Raw genomic sequence first — 13,879 nt, forward strand, 5'->3', positions numbered from 1 at the left:
CACAAATCACTACGTAAAAAGCAGTTGCCTGCCAGGACCAATGTCACCCCTTTCAAAGTTTGTTGCACAAAGTCTCTGTGTTCGCGCCCGTGGCAAAACATGCAGTCATGGTGCGTCTTTTTCCCAGTGAGAAGAATTTATGACATGTTAATAAAATGAATGCTCAAAACAGGAATTAGCAAAGATGAAAGTGAGGCAAAGAAACAAAAAGTGATAATGCTCGAATTGCAATTCGAATCGGATATCCATGTAGTTGGGAAGAAATAGCCGACGGATGTCAGCACTGCTGCCATTCGAGAGATGCTAGATTTGCAGTTAGAGGCACTTAAAGAAGGTGAGTTCGTCAGCATAAATGACGATTATGATGAAAAGATGATGACGCCCCAGATGAAATGAAGCCTACAAAAGCTTTCCACTAAATGAACTCTTGGAGATGTTTTATGGAATTAGAAGTACTGAGAATAAAATATGGAAGCTGACCCAAACTTAGAAAGGAGTATAACAATTCGTGAAGACATGGAAAAAGATGATCAGTACTTGTCTCATTTATATGATGAGGTAAGTGCTGTTCAAACTATTCTTGATATGTTTTTTATGGAGGAATAAAACAATTCTCAATGTTTCTGAGGTTTGAAATTACATAGTAAACAAATACTAGTTTTACTATTTTTTCATTTCCCTAAATATTTATGGTCAATAGGAAGGGAGTTTAGTAAGGGAGTTTAGATGTTTTGGTAGAGATTTTTTTTTAACATTTATTTATTTTAAAAAAAAAATTTTTTTTTCAACGTTTATTTATTTTTGGGACAGAGAGAGACAGAGCATGAACAGGGGAGGAGCAGAGAGAGAGGGAGACACAGAATCGGAAACAGGCTCCAGGCTCTGAGCCATCAGCCCAGAGCCTGACGCGGGGCTCGAACTCACGGACTGCGAGATCATGACCTGGCTGAAGTTGGACGCTTAACCGACTGTGCCACCCAGGCACCCCATAACATTTATTTATTTTTTGAGAGAGAGAGAGAGAGAGAGAGAGAGAGAGAGAGAGAGAGGATGAACGGGGGAGGGGCAGAGAGAGAGGGAGTCACAGATTCCAAAGCCAGACTCCAGGCTCTGAGCTGTCAGCACAAAGCCTGATGCGGGGCTCGAACTCATGAACTGCATGCAAGATCATGAATGGTTAATAGACAGGCACCCAGGTGCCCCTTGATAGAGATTTTTAAAGATGGCACCTGGGTGGCTCAGTTGGTTGAGCATCCAGCTCTTTTTTTTTTTTTTAACATTTATTTATTTTTGAGACAGAGAGAGACAGAGCGTGAATGGGGGAGGGTCAGAGAGAGGGAGACACAGAATCTGAAACAGGCTCCAGGCTCTGAGCTGTCAGCACAGAGCCCGACTCGGGGCTCGAACTCACGGACCTCGAGATCATGACCTGAGCCGAAGTCGGCCGCTTAACCGGCTGAGCCACCCAGGCGCCCTGAGCATCCCGCTCTTGATATCAGCTCAGGTTATGATCTTGTGGTCATGAGATCGAGCTCCACTTGTGGCTCTGCACTGAGCGTGGAGTCTGCTTGGGATTCTCTCTCTTCTCTCTGCCCCTTCCCCACTTGTGTGCTCCTAATTTGTCTACAATAAATAAATAAACATTAAAAAAAGATAAAGATGACATCCATACCTTTGCACCTCTGCCTAAACGCTCTCCTCCCATCGCCATGTTTTTGTTTTCTACCTGCTGGTCTCATACGCATCTTCTGAAACCCAGTGCAGACGTTCAGCTTAGTTTGCACGGTGTCCGCTTCCTGTGAGAAGAGGGGACTCATTGTATAAGAAAGCCCCAACTTTCTGCACAACCAAGTTTGTAATCTGTAAAATTCACACTTCCTGAAAACTGGATAGGTTTGTATGAACGACTCCTTCCACCTTTTTGTTAAAAGACTTTGCCTTAGCTTGATAAGTGGGATGGCATAGGGACAAGGGTACTGGGTGGGGTCACTGGGAATCTTGTGTTCTGGTCTCACCAGACTGGTTAAGTAGCTGTGTAATCCAGGGCAAGTCGCTTAACTTGCTTCTGTTTCTTCTCTGTAAAATAGGGGACTGAATAAGATGATGTTCAGGGTTCCCTTGGGCACTAGACATCTGTAATTCTCTACCATTATCAAAGAGAGATAAAGGGTTGATCCCCACCCCCTCACACTCACTCAAGACTATCTCCTTTTGCATAGCAATGATAAATGTTTATTGACGGAATGAATGATGTGCAGGACATTGGTGGGGTAGGGTTATTCATGATCTGATGCTGGTTGGAAGCTGTTGTTTCTTGTACTCACCATTTTCACGTTGCCATTTCATGTTAAGCTACCCCATTCACAGGTGCACTGTTGTGTTTCCTTCAGTGTGATTGACCACTTATTCACATACTCGTTGGACAGGGTGCTAGTACGTAGGTGAGAAGAACTTAATTGCTGCCTTGGCTGGCCTCACTGTGTGGTGGGGGAAACCAGCTCATTCTTCCTGAGGGAGGGACGTTTGAACTGGATTTTGGAAGATGCATGTGAGACAGCCTGATGGAGAAGTGGGGGTGGAAGGAGGGCGTTTAGGAAGAGAGGACAGCTGGGGTAAAGGCATGGATGCAAAAGGGAGTAGGAGGCATTGTGAGCACAGAGAGGGGCATGATTGATAGAGGATGGGTGGAAGAGAAGGAAGGCGGAGCGGTGGAGACTGCTGGGGTCTGTGTAGAACTTGGAAAACATTCTAGGTATTTCCAGGAGAAAGTTTTTAATACAGGGAATTTGGTGCTTCCAAAATCGCTGGAAGGCAGAGAAAACAGCAGTCAGGGCGTTGTTGTGAAGCATTCAGATTGTGTCACTGTGGCTACTACCCAGAGGTCGGGGAGATGCTGTTTCCTCTGATGGTTGGGAACAGCATGAAACTGTGGCCAGCTGCTACATGGTCCAATCAAATATGGCAGCTGGGAAATCTCAGTGTGCTGCATTCTGTGCTTGAGGAAGAATGGCCCCAGCTTCCTTGCTCTCTACCAAATCCTGCAGGAGAGTAATTAACTGACAGAATCACAGCTAGCACCTGGTAGCAAGGGGATCTGGGAAATGTAGTTCCCAGGCTTCCAGACCCTGTGATAAAGAATGTGGAAGAGGAGCAGAAATGAATGCAATCTCTAGCATAGGAGGGAGGGCAGGTTGGGTGCAGACTGTGAAGGGGCTAGAAAGCCTCACTCACAGGGTCAGGAAAATGCTGCATGGGATAACGCCTGAAAGCCTAAAAGCATGGTTATGACCACTTTGTTGTAGAAGCATTGGTGGCACAGGAGATGTCATTCTTTTAAACTAAAAAAGAAAAAATAAAACAAGCTATACTACAATTATTTACTCAACGACTATTATGTACCTAGAACCATGCAGTGAAAAAGGCTTCAAAGGTTTTGTTTGTTTGTCTTTTTAAGTCTTTGTGGTAACTCATCCTTTAATACTTTTTCCCCCAGTTTTTTATTGGGTGCATGTTTTGTGCTAGATACTGTGAATATGGATATAAATCATTTATGGTCTCTGACCTTAAGAAGCTAATATTGATCCCTTTGCTTTTCAGTGAAGACTAAGAAGTTTTAGAGAGTTCTTTGGTAGATTAATTTATTGCTTCTCAAAGTAACTTTTGCCAAACCCTAGTTTTGCACAGTACTCTAAGAAAAATAGTCCCACTATCAAACCAGTTAAAAAAAAATTGGGTATGTATTTCTTCTTGCAAATTTAAGTCTAATAAATCCTGTAGTAGCAATAAATTAATTTTATCACGGTCACCCACTTTCATGTGACTCTTAATAACTATTGGGGCACCTGGGTGGCTCGGTTGGTTAAGCGTCCTACTTCAGCTCAGGTTATGATCTAGTGGTTCATGAGTTCAAGCCCCGTGTCGGGCTCTGTGCTGACAGCTCAGAGCCTGGAGCCTGCTTCGGATTGTCTCCCTCTCTCTCTGCCCCTCCCCCACTTATACTCTGTCTCTGTCTCTCTCTCGTCTCTCAAAAATAAATAAAACATTAAAAAAAATTTTTTTGAATAACCATCAATAGTTGAGTTTTTCAGGGTACAGTTGGGGAAAGAGTGGATGCTTGTGCAGAAGGACCGGCAGGCTATTTACAAAATGGAATGGAAAAAAGAAAACTTTTAGCTTTATTATTTTTTAGCTTCTGAAGCATTTTCAAATGCTTAAGAAAGTACATTGACCTGATAAAACTGATCTTAACACTAAAAAATCAACAGCTATCAAAGATTACTTTTATGAGATAGTAAGTGCTGTAACAACCATCTAGGAAAACAGAAATCTTGGACAGTGGAAGTTTATAACTATCACAACAGGTCGTTAGATAGTGAGCTTGGCTGCAGCACCAAATTGAATAAAGGCTGCGTTCCAGAGAATTGATAGAAGAGGTTTTGCACATCAGTTATGCCACTGTTGAATTCGTTCACCCGTAGGCCTTGAAAAGATTGAGCAAATGGAAATAAAAATGGATTTTGTGATTTCTTTGGAAACTTATGCTGTGGCTTCACACCCCTGCCTCCCTAGAACCACTAAGAGGAGGTGTGGGAGGTGTTGCTTGCCTCTCCCTCTTTTCTGGTGTCTGACACTGGCCTGGGGGATGTAGGGGATGTGGGTGAGCCAGCAGCTTTGGCAGCAAAAGGAAGGAGAGGCCGCTATGAGTTTGGCTGGACCTTCTCTCCAAGAATCAGAGCAAAGGGCACCGCATGTGGGCTAGCAGTGGATAGAGGCAGCCCTGGACTGTTCTAAATCCCGCCCACGAGCGCCTGTGGAACGGACTGCAGGAAAACCAGAGACTGCGGGAGAATAGCAGCTGCAGGAAAACGTACTGCCTGCATTGCAGAAGTTGAGGCAAATGTTCGCACGCTTTGATCTTGCCAGGGTTAGTAATCTAGGTAAGCACGTTGAGGAAGGGGAAATGCTCAGTAGAAACAAAGATCCACGCCTTCCTTGCTCGTCTTGAGCCCCAGGTGCAGAAGTTTTAAATGTTCACCTGCATAAATTGAGACTATCTTTGTAACTTAAAATGGCTGTAGAACTTCTGTTATTGGCGGTAACCAGAGAAGTCACAGCACCTGACCTGATGTTCATAACAGGGGCAGATGGGTTACCCCGGTTGACCAGGCTTCAAAGGAGTGCAGGGAGACAAGACAAAATCGCCTTCAGGACTACCTCATGAGTCCTGCTTGTTCACTGCACTTACCCCGTGAAAGACAAAAAGGGGAGGCTTGTAGGGAGAAGATATTGGTAGGTGCCTACAATGCAGCACGACCCCATTATAACATAATATACCGCTAAATATATGCTAGTAAAATCCTAACTAATCCTGGTGTATGTGTAGAAACATGCTTAATCCTGTGTTATACAGCTATGAATAACATGGGTTTGAACTGTGCAGGTCCATTTAAATGGATTTTCTTCTTTTCTCTAGCTTTATTGTAAGAATACAATGCACAGTACCTATACAAAATATGTGTTGTTATTGGTAAAGCTTCTGGGCAACAGTAGGCCGTTAATAGTTAAGTTTTTGGGGAGTCAAAAGTTATGCTGGATTTTTTACTGCACGGGGGCAGGCACCCCTTAAACCTCATGTTCAAGAGTCAACTGTATGTATGTGCCTTGTGAGAAGGAAGGCTAGAGACTGGGACAGGAAGTGGTGTGTTGGAAGGAAGAGGCCACAGTAAAATAAGAGAGGCAGGAGCTGACTCTAACAGTGCTGGCAAAGGGGCCAGCTCTGTTGGGCGGGGTCCTGTGGTTCCTCCCTTCACCATTTCGGGCCTTCTGAGTACCAAGACTGGGCTTGATACTGGGGTTTCAATGCCGCTTTCCCCAGGACCCTACAATTTAGCAGGGGTGGGGGGACTGACAGTAACGTGACATAAATGACTGGAGAGCTAACAAAGTAGAGAAAATCAGATTAGGTCTGTTTGGAGGTTAATTTGAAAGTGAGGGTTAACAATGGAATTTGGCTTTGAACTCAAGGTAGGCATTTGCTGGAATAAGAGGCATTTAACCTTGCAGATTTCATGAGAAGTTGGGGAAGTGGTCTGCATTGCATTCACCTGAGCTTCTTTTAAGTGGATAGGCATCAGGATCATCTGGAAGCTCCAAACCTATGGAGATTCTGACTGTAGAAATCAGAGGCTCAAGAGCATAGTCCTATCCTCTCAAGCTCCTGTGTAATTCTGACATATTAAGGTTTGGTGTTTGGGAACTACCGGGAAGTCTCAATCAAAAGATCCGATTTAGGGGCGCCTGGGTGGCTCAGTCGGTTAAGCATCCGACTTTGACTCAGGTCACGATCTCGTGGTCTGTGAGTTCGAGCCCCGCGTCGGGCTCCGGGCTGATGGCTCGGAGCCTGGAGCCTGCTTCTGATTCTGTGTCTCCCTCTCTCTCTGCCCCTTCCCCATTCATACTCTGTCTCAAAAATAAACGTTAAAAAAAAAAAAAAAGATCCGATTTGGGTTTTATGAGGGCTTGGTTAGCTGAGCTGCGACAATGAACAGTTTTGCTGAAATTGGTACACACAGCCCACGAGCAAATACAACCAACATCTCATTAAATGAATTAATTTTTATTGCTATTTTATCAAGTTTAATATTTTTCTAAAAGAAAAACAAATCAGTTTACATATAGGAAAGTTCCAAGCAGACAGCTATAGATAATATAGCCGTTAGAAAAAAGAGCAGAGCTAAATAGGATGAAAACAAAAGCAGTAAGCAGCAATAAAATTAATACCTACACAAAACTAGCAGTGCAATAAGATTAGCTGAAAGCAGCTTTACGTTGAAAAAAAAAAAGTTACTTAAATACAGAAATAGCACCTTACCAAAAAGAATTGAGCAATGTAAACTTGGTAGGTAGATTCAAGTATAAAAGTTCTCCCAACTCTTGTACCAGAATGAAAGGGTTTCACAAACCCTGGACAGTGTAGGGCACACACCTTCCCTCAGTGCCTACTCACAGCTGCGTGTCCTTAGCAGGGTCCCCAACAATTATTTCTTTTACTAAGTAATACAACGATAGACTCAAGATTGCCATTGCTTTTCCGCTTCTCCAAATACCCAAGTCTAGCTTAGCAGTCCATTTTCATCAGTTGCTCTGTAAGGAACATACGTTCTCCTGACAGACACAACCACAGCATCATTTTATTTTTTTATGTATCACGAAGCCACATGAAAAAGTGTGTCCCGGATACAAAAGGGATTAGTTCTCAGTTTTCTATTGCTGAATATGGTCACAGAGTCTTAATATTCTCATTTAGGGGGTTGGTTGCTCCTTAACACCCCTCAAGAACCGTGAACTCTCTGAGGTTTTTATGGTCATCATGTGAACAGAATAATTAAAAAAAAGGGATAGCAAAGAAGTTTAATAAGTGGCGAACATCCAAAAACAGTGAGGGGAAAATCAGATTGGGATGTCTTCCAAATGTAGACCTCTCAAGTGAAAATATTTTTGTGGACATTCTTAAGTATGGTATATTTAAAAATGCATGTACCCTGTGCAGATATAGATGCTGTGTGTCCTGAAAAGGGCATATTTTTATTTGTTTCAATAAAAGTATAAAACAAATATTAGCTCATATTAGCTCAGGGTAAACATTACCAGGAAACTGTGGATGATTAGAACCATAATTTTATCCATTTAATGCTAGCAAAGATTGTAAAAAAGAAAAAAATGCCATGTTGTAAACTTTATAAGTTTAGTGTTGATAAAAATTTTATATAATAACAAATTTATTTAATCTGGCTATCTACCTCAAGTTTTCAAAAATCTCGTGGGGTAATAAGGCTAATATTATCCTGTAGTTAATATAAAGCTACTTTGCTCAGACTCCCAGAGTCTCTTAAATTAATATTTTTATTTCATAGAACATTTTATTGGGTCCAAAAATAATAAAATAGAACCCTACACCAAGATTCTAAATCTAAGACAGAAGCTTAAAAAAGAAAGGGAAAAAGGAAGGAAGGGAGGGGGGAAGCCACTTACTGGAAGAGACAAGAATGAGGTACATATCAAAAAATCTAGGAATAAAAGAGCTAGTTTGGCTACTTGATGAAATCCTAAAGCAATATGGTTTAACAAACGAGTATTGCATAATTGTTTCCAGAATAGTATTCATGTTAGCACAATGAAATCCCTGCACTCACCACTTGTATTTTTCAGAAAAACTCTGAAAAATAACTGGTTTGCATACTCTTGGATGCTCAACATAATGTGTCCATTTTCCCTCTTACCCTTCCAATAATAAAGAAAAAAAGCAAAAGAAAAAATAAAACGATCACCTATCTTCCTATATCAAGTTCCACATCATTAGCTCTTCAGAATTCTACCACAAGGTCCCATCCAGGTTCCAATTTTCCATATAATCACTTGCTACCATCCTGATTTATTCAATAAACAGCGATTCTTTGAAGGCCTCCAAACCTGATACTTTACGGTTAACATTTAAATAAAACACCCACGGGGCACAGAGTGAAGGGAACTGCACATGGTAGGATTTTTACAAATGAACAGTAAACACCTCACGGTTCACACGGGTCAGCTCTCAGGCTGCTGGTGTCCCTCTTGGTTCTCGCGCCCAGACAGGGTAAGCACAGTTCAGTATAGCAAGGTGTGCCATTCACAGTTATTTTGGTCTTGACATTCTGTCATGCATATACATTTATCCACATTATTAGCAGGTTGTGAAGTAAGTGCAGGGCAAATCATAGGAAAAAAGTATAAACATTCAAGTCGTCATACCCTGAAAAAACATGTGTTTTGCTGTAGTTGTAAACTTTTTGCACTAAATCCCATTTCAGGAACAAAATAAATAATACCATAGGATTCACAACTGGAGTTGGCTTCCTGGTGAAGCCTAAGGAAGCAGTAGCTTTTTGAAACTGCAGAAAGGAAGTTTCTCTCACCACAGATCTATAGTCAGGGTGAGGGGAAATACATGCCCAGAACGCTCACCCTGGTTAAGTGCTAGACAGCTCCCCCTTCCCCCAGCAGAAAAACCACAAGGCTCCAGTAGCCTGTTCAGATCTACTTCCAGCAATAAGAGGATTCTTGAATCAAAACCACAGAAGTCAGTCGGTGCTTTCACTGTGACACCACGCACAGAGTCTGGACTCTAACTGGTACTGAATGCACAATTAGTAACAATTACTTTCCGGAAAACAGAGGATCCGTGATGACGGGCAGGTAACCAGAACCAGTGGGTGAAAGAGGAAGGACGTGTGCCGAAGACCGGAAGGCTTGCGTTCCGTTTTGCATCCAGCGTCAGGGCATCACCTGCGACAGGGAAGTTCAGGTGGTTTGATCCCGCCCCCGCCTGGTGAGGCGTGGGGTTAGTCAGCCCCGCTGCTGGGGATTTCGAGTCTCCTCTGTGCCGAGCTGGTGTTTCGTGACGGATTCCTCTCTCTTCTCCTAAGGACCGGGTCTCCTAGGCTGCCAGGCGTCTTGAAAAATGTCTCACGATGTGTGCGTCGGATGCTCTTGGGGGTCACTGGAACTGGTGACTGAAAGAGCAAATAAAAACAGCAGTGAGGTCCAAATTGTCCTCGATCTCTGAACTAAGTAAGCCCTGTCCTGGCCTGCGTCATTGTGATCTTCGTGTAAACGTTCTCTCCTTTGCACTTTTTTGTCACACTCATCTGGGTTGACCTTCCCAGCACTTACCACAACTGAAATTAACTTTGTTATTTCATGTGCAGAAAGGCAGCCTAGCAAACAGGTTAGAAGGGTGCCACTGGTGCAACCAGCTGTGTGACCTTGGGCAAATTACTTAACCCATGTGTCCCTCAATGTTTTCATCCATACAACGGGGATGACAAAAGTGACGACTTCACAGAGCTGCACGAATTAAACAAGATCATATTTATCAAGCACCTTTTAGACCACACTGGGCAAATAGCAAGTATCTGCATCTGTCTCCCGCTTTTTATTTACTTGTTAGTATGTATCCTCTGGTGTTAAATGTTGATCTCCTTAATGTTCCCTCAAAGGACAGGGGCCTTTATCCTGTGTACTGGCATATCTTTACTGCCTGGATCAGTGCCTGGCACATAACTGGTGATCAGAAAGCATGTTATTACATTATAATCACCTTTAGAAACTGTTTATTTCAATGTCTAGCAACCTTGTCAGCCTCTAACAGACTTGTCTAAAATATTTTTGGCCACAGCATAACTCTTCCTCTGTGAGAGAAAAGTAACCATTCTGAACAATGCCTAAGGCATAAGAGGAAATCAACACATACTTACTGACCGCTACAAATGGGAGTTTAGGGGGAAATAGGGTATTGATGAATTTATATCGATTATAAGAGTCTTATGTGTATATTTGTATACATTATATGTATCTCCTGTCTCCTAAACACTGCATTTTAAGAAATGACAGATGATAAGAATCTTTGTGTTAGTATCTAGACTTCTGTTTCTCTCGATTATTTCTATAGCTGTACAACAAAAATTCAGGGTGGTCTCCTTTATTGATCTACTGAAATGAAAGCCTTGGAGAAATCATCTGACTATTCAGCATTCCTCACAAATCCCCCCTGAACCATCACTCAAATAAGTCCCTCTAATTTTAAGGAACAGATTGACAACTAAAAATATTTCTGTCTTTAAGGCACAGCATTTGCTGCCTTAATATCTCCATGCTTTATAAAATAAGCAGATAACTCTAGGTCTACAGTGGAAGCTAGGAAGACCTTGACCTAGAGCCTCTGTCCTACAGTCATGTGACTTAAAGCTAATTAAAGGCAGGCAGACCCCATCACAGAGTGATGACCTTCCTGGGCTCACTTTAGGACTCACCTGCTGTAATTTTACTACAGAGACTGGATGCCCCCCATACATGGGGGATTCAGGCTGGATGGTGTTGTGTGATCTTGACATCACAGGGCTCAGGTTGAGTGAGCCTGGACACTGAAGCTGAGGGTCTGCAGAGGAGAGTGTCGATGATTTTGGATTAACCATGTTTGCAGGACCGATGAGAAGATGAGCCGTTGATCCGAGGCCAGGCAAGCCAAAATTCACAGGTCCCACATTTGGGATAGCACCAGGGGCAGAGGAAACTGGCCTGGGCATTGTGGGAGAATAGAGAACAGGAAAAGTGCCCAGCGTCGGGGATGGTAAGACCATGCAAGGAATGCTGAGTGATGGCAGCTGACCTGAAGGTGGCCCCACAGGATGGGGGGTCTGACTGCCAGATAAGAGCACATTGAAACCATTTAATCCTGAAACAGAAGCAGAACAAGGTAAGTCAACATAACAGGAAGATACCATTCCAGCTCACATCCCGCACGGCGCTTCCAAATGAGAAAGAACCCACAAAGAATGGATTCTGCCTGACCAGCCAACCCCCTTCCCGTGTTCTCCCCACCCTGCACTGCGTCTCCTCAGCAATGGCCACGAATGAGATCCCACAACCATCTGTGTGACAATGTGGTAGATGCCCAGGGCTACTGAGAGGGTCAGTTAATGTGAGTTCCACGTCGAGGAGGAAAATGAACTTTGATGGAAAAATTGTTATCTTTATTCTTACAAATTTATAGCAAAATTTATTTATTCTTATAAATTTCTAGCAAATTTATATTTCCCTCAACTTGGATCCTAGGCAACAAATCTGACAGTATTAATAGCACCTTGACTTTGTCACTAGTAAAAATTATTTTTTGTTTTGGTATAATTGACTTCCCCTTATAATCCTATGTATTTAATAATTTCAAGCATTTGTAAACATTGTGAAGAAGAATCCACAGGCTTTACCAAAGTGTCAGTGGGTCCTTGGCCTAGAAAAAGCTAATAATCCCTGTGCTGGGCTGTCATTTTCATTTGGCAGGAACCAAGTCTGTTTCTTGTTCATCAATGTATCTGCACCACTGAGTATCATGCTTACGTCAGACCCTCAAAAAATATTTGCTAGTGGAATAAAGAACATTTTCTAGATAAGAGAACAATAAAAAAACACCTGCCTAACCTGTGAAGTGAATGGAAAGCTGAGGAAAATCAGTTAAAGTCTCTTTGCATTGAGAGCAGCTTTACATACATGGTGCATATCTTAAAAATTAGGTATCTATTATGTTTCAGCTTTATTTTGAAATACTAACAGCACTTGAGTCTTTCTGTCAGGTCCTATTATCGAAGTGCTTCGGATGTATTATCTTATAAAATTTAGTTCAATTTTGAGAGCACCCCCATGGCATAGCAGCCATGGTTAGTGCTGCTTTACCGGTGAGGATGGCTGAATACTTCATGAAGACTGTAAGTGGCTTTGATGTCCAGCCCTCTGTCTCCAGACCTGGCCCTCGACCACAGTGAATGCTCAGTACCTCCAGATATGCGAGACATCGGCAGGCTAGCTGCACATAGTGGCCATGAGGTTCATGCTGTTCAGTAAACTGAACCAATGCCAGATTCAGCTGAATTATAAAAACAGAACGATCTTTTGAATTGTGCTTTTTTAGCAAATGAAGTTCAACGCATTAACAAAAAACTCACTTGCCCTAATTATTTTCCTAGTATCCTTCCAGTTGGTGAAAATGAAGACAGCCTTTGCCTTCGGTTCACAGAGGGAGGAAACAAGCGGTTTAGAGTAAAATGGCTCAGAGGCTGTACACAGCATCACTAATGGGCTACTTCGGTCAGGTGACGTGGACAAAAATTTAAAAATCTAATTCATGATCTGACTACCCCAAGGGGCCCTAAGACAGGGTGACATCTCTTACCGGCTGGCGACTGTACATAAAGATACTGCAGCAAAGAGGGCTCTTTGGTGCTTTCATTTTCTTTTGAAGACTTTTCAACCTCTGCATCTCTTGAAGAACTTCCCCACTCGGAAGAAATGCAGCAGTTTGCTGAAGCCTTTCCCGAAGGCTGTTCTGCAGCAGAGAGTTGACTCTCCATGTGAATGTCTTCGAGGGGCGCAGATCCTCCGGGACCCAGGGTCTTGGGAGAAGCGATGTCTGTTGAATCTGAGGGTTTCTAAGCACAACCAAGCAGGAACCAGAAAGGCACGTAAAAATCCCAGTAGTACATTTCAAGAACAGCCTTCTCAAAATAGCTAAGACATAAGCAGAAAGGTCAGAGATCGCCATGTGCCACACTGCATCGTGTATGTGAGTTGTTTCGGTCACACTTCTAGGAATGGTCTGAAAATCAAGGACATGTCATGTGCTCCTGGAGGTTTAGGATTCTGAAGCACAGAAATGATGGAGTTTTAATAATGAAAAACTGGCCATGGTATTTACACTATGAAATAAATTTCTGAGCTGCTAATGCATCCAGAGTGTGGATGCATCTTTTAGTGGCCCAGTATGAACGGCAGGATGGGCCCAAAGCCGGTCTTGGTTACCTAAGACATACCCCAGTCAGTCTTCCCTGCTGTTATGCAACCCCAGGCTATATACACAATTAGAACAATTCACTCTGGCGAGAGGGAGGAATAAAAGAGAAGGGGTCATAACTAAGGTACTGATCTCTATGAGTCTGGCTGACCCACCATGGACTGCTGTCATGACCGTGCTTCTGCTCTCACAGTGTTTTACTGGTCATATCTCATTAACCTTCGAGGGCTACTTTGTGAGAGATACGAACAGCTCACATTTTTGCTCCCTTCACTTTGTAGCTGGGGAAACAGGATCTCTGAACAGGGATGAGAACAGACACAGACACTAAAAGCCAAATACCACCTGTATTCCTGACTCTGAGACTTCGGTGCCTCCTGGATTACGGTGGCTATTTCAGTGATCTCAACTTGTTTGAAAAAAACAAACAAACAAACAAAAAAACAAACCCAGAAAGTATAGAAAAAGGGAGGAGATCTACAAACATGTTAACGGTGATTG

The 13,879-nt window shown here is 42.8% G+C and overlaps 1 protein-coding gene across 2 annotated transcripts in view; it reads right to left on the bottom strand.

Moving 5' to 3' along the window:
• Positions 1-6,628: 6,628 nt before the first annotated feature.
• The window catches only part of E2F7 (E2F transcription factor 7), a 39,572-nt gene continuing 32,321 nt past the window's right edge, over positions 6,629-13,879 (bottom strand). For both annotated transcript variants that reach the window (XM_047868340.1, XM_047868339.1), the window contains 3 exons: positions 12,761-13,016; positions 10,848-11,269; positions 6,629-9,548 (listed from right to left, as the gene is read on the bottom strand). In XM_047868340.1, coding sequence (XP_047724296.1) covers positions 9,378-9,548; positions 10,848-11,269; positions 12,761-13,016 — 849 coding nt within the window. In that variant the 3' untranslated portion in view covers positions 6,629-9,377. The remainder of the gene's footprint in view (positions 9,549-10,847; positions 11,270-12,760; positions 13,017-13,879) is intronic.

Source organism: Prionailurus viverrinus, chromosome B4 (assembly GCF_022837055.1).
Source record: "Prionailurus viverrinus isolate Anna chromosome B4, UM_Priviv_1.0, whole genome shotgun sequence".
NCBI classification, from domain to species: Eukaryota; Metazoa; Chordata; class Mammalia; order Carnivora; family Felidae; genus Prionailurus; species Prionailurus viverrinus.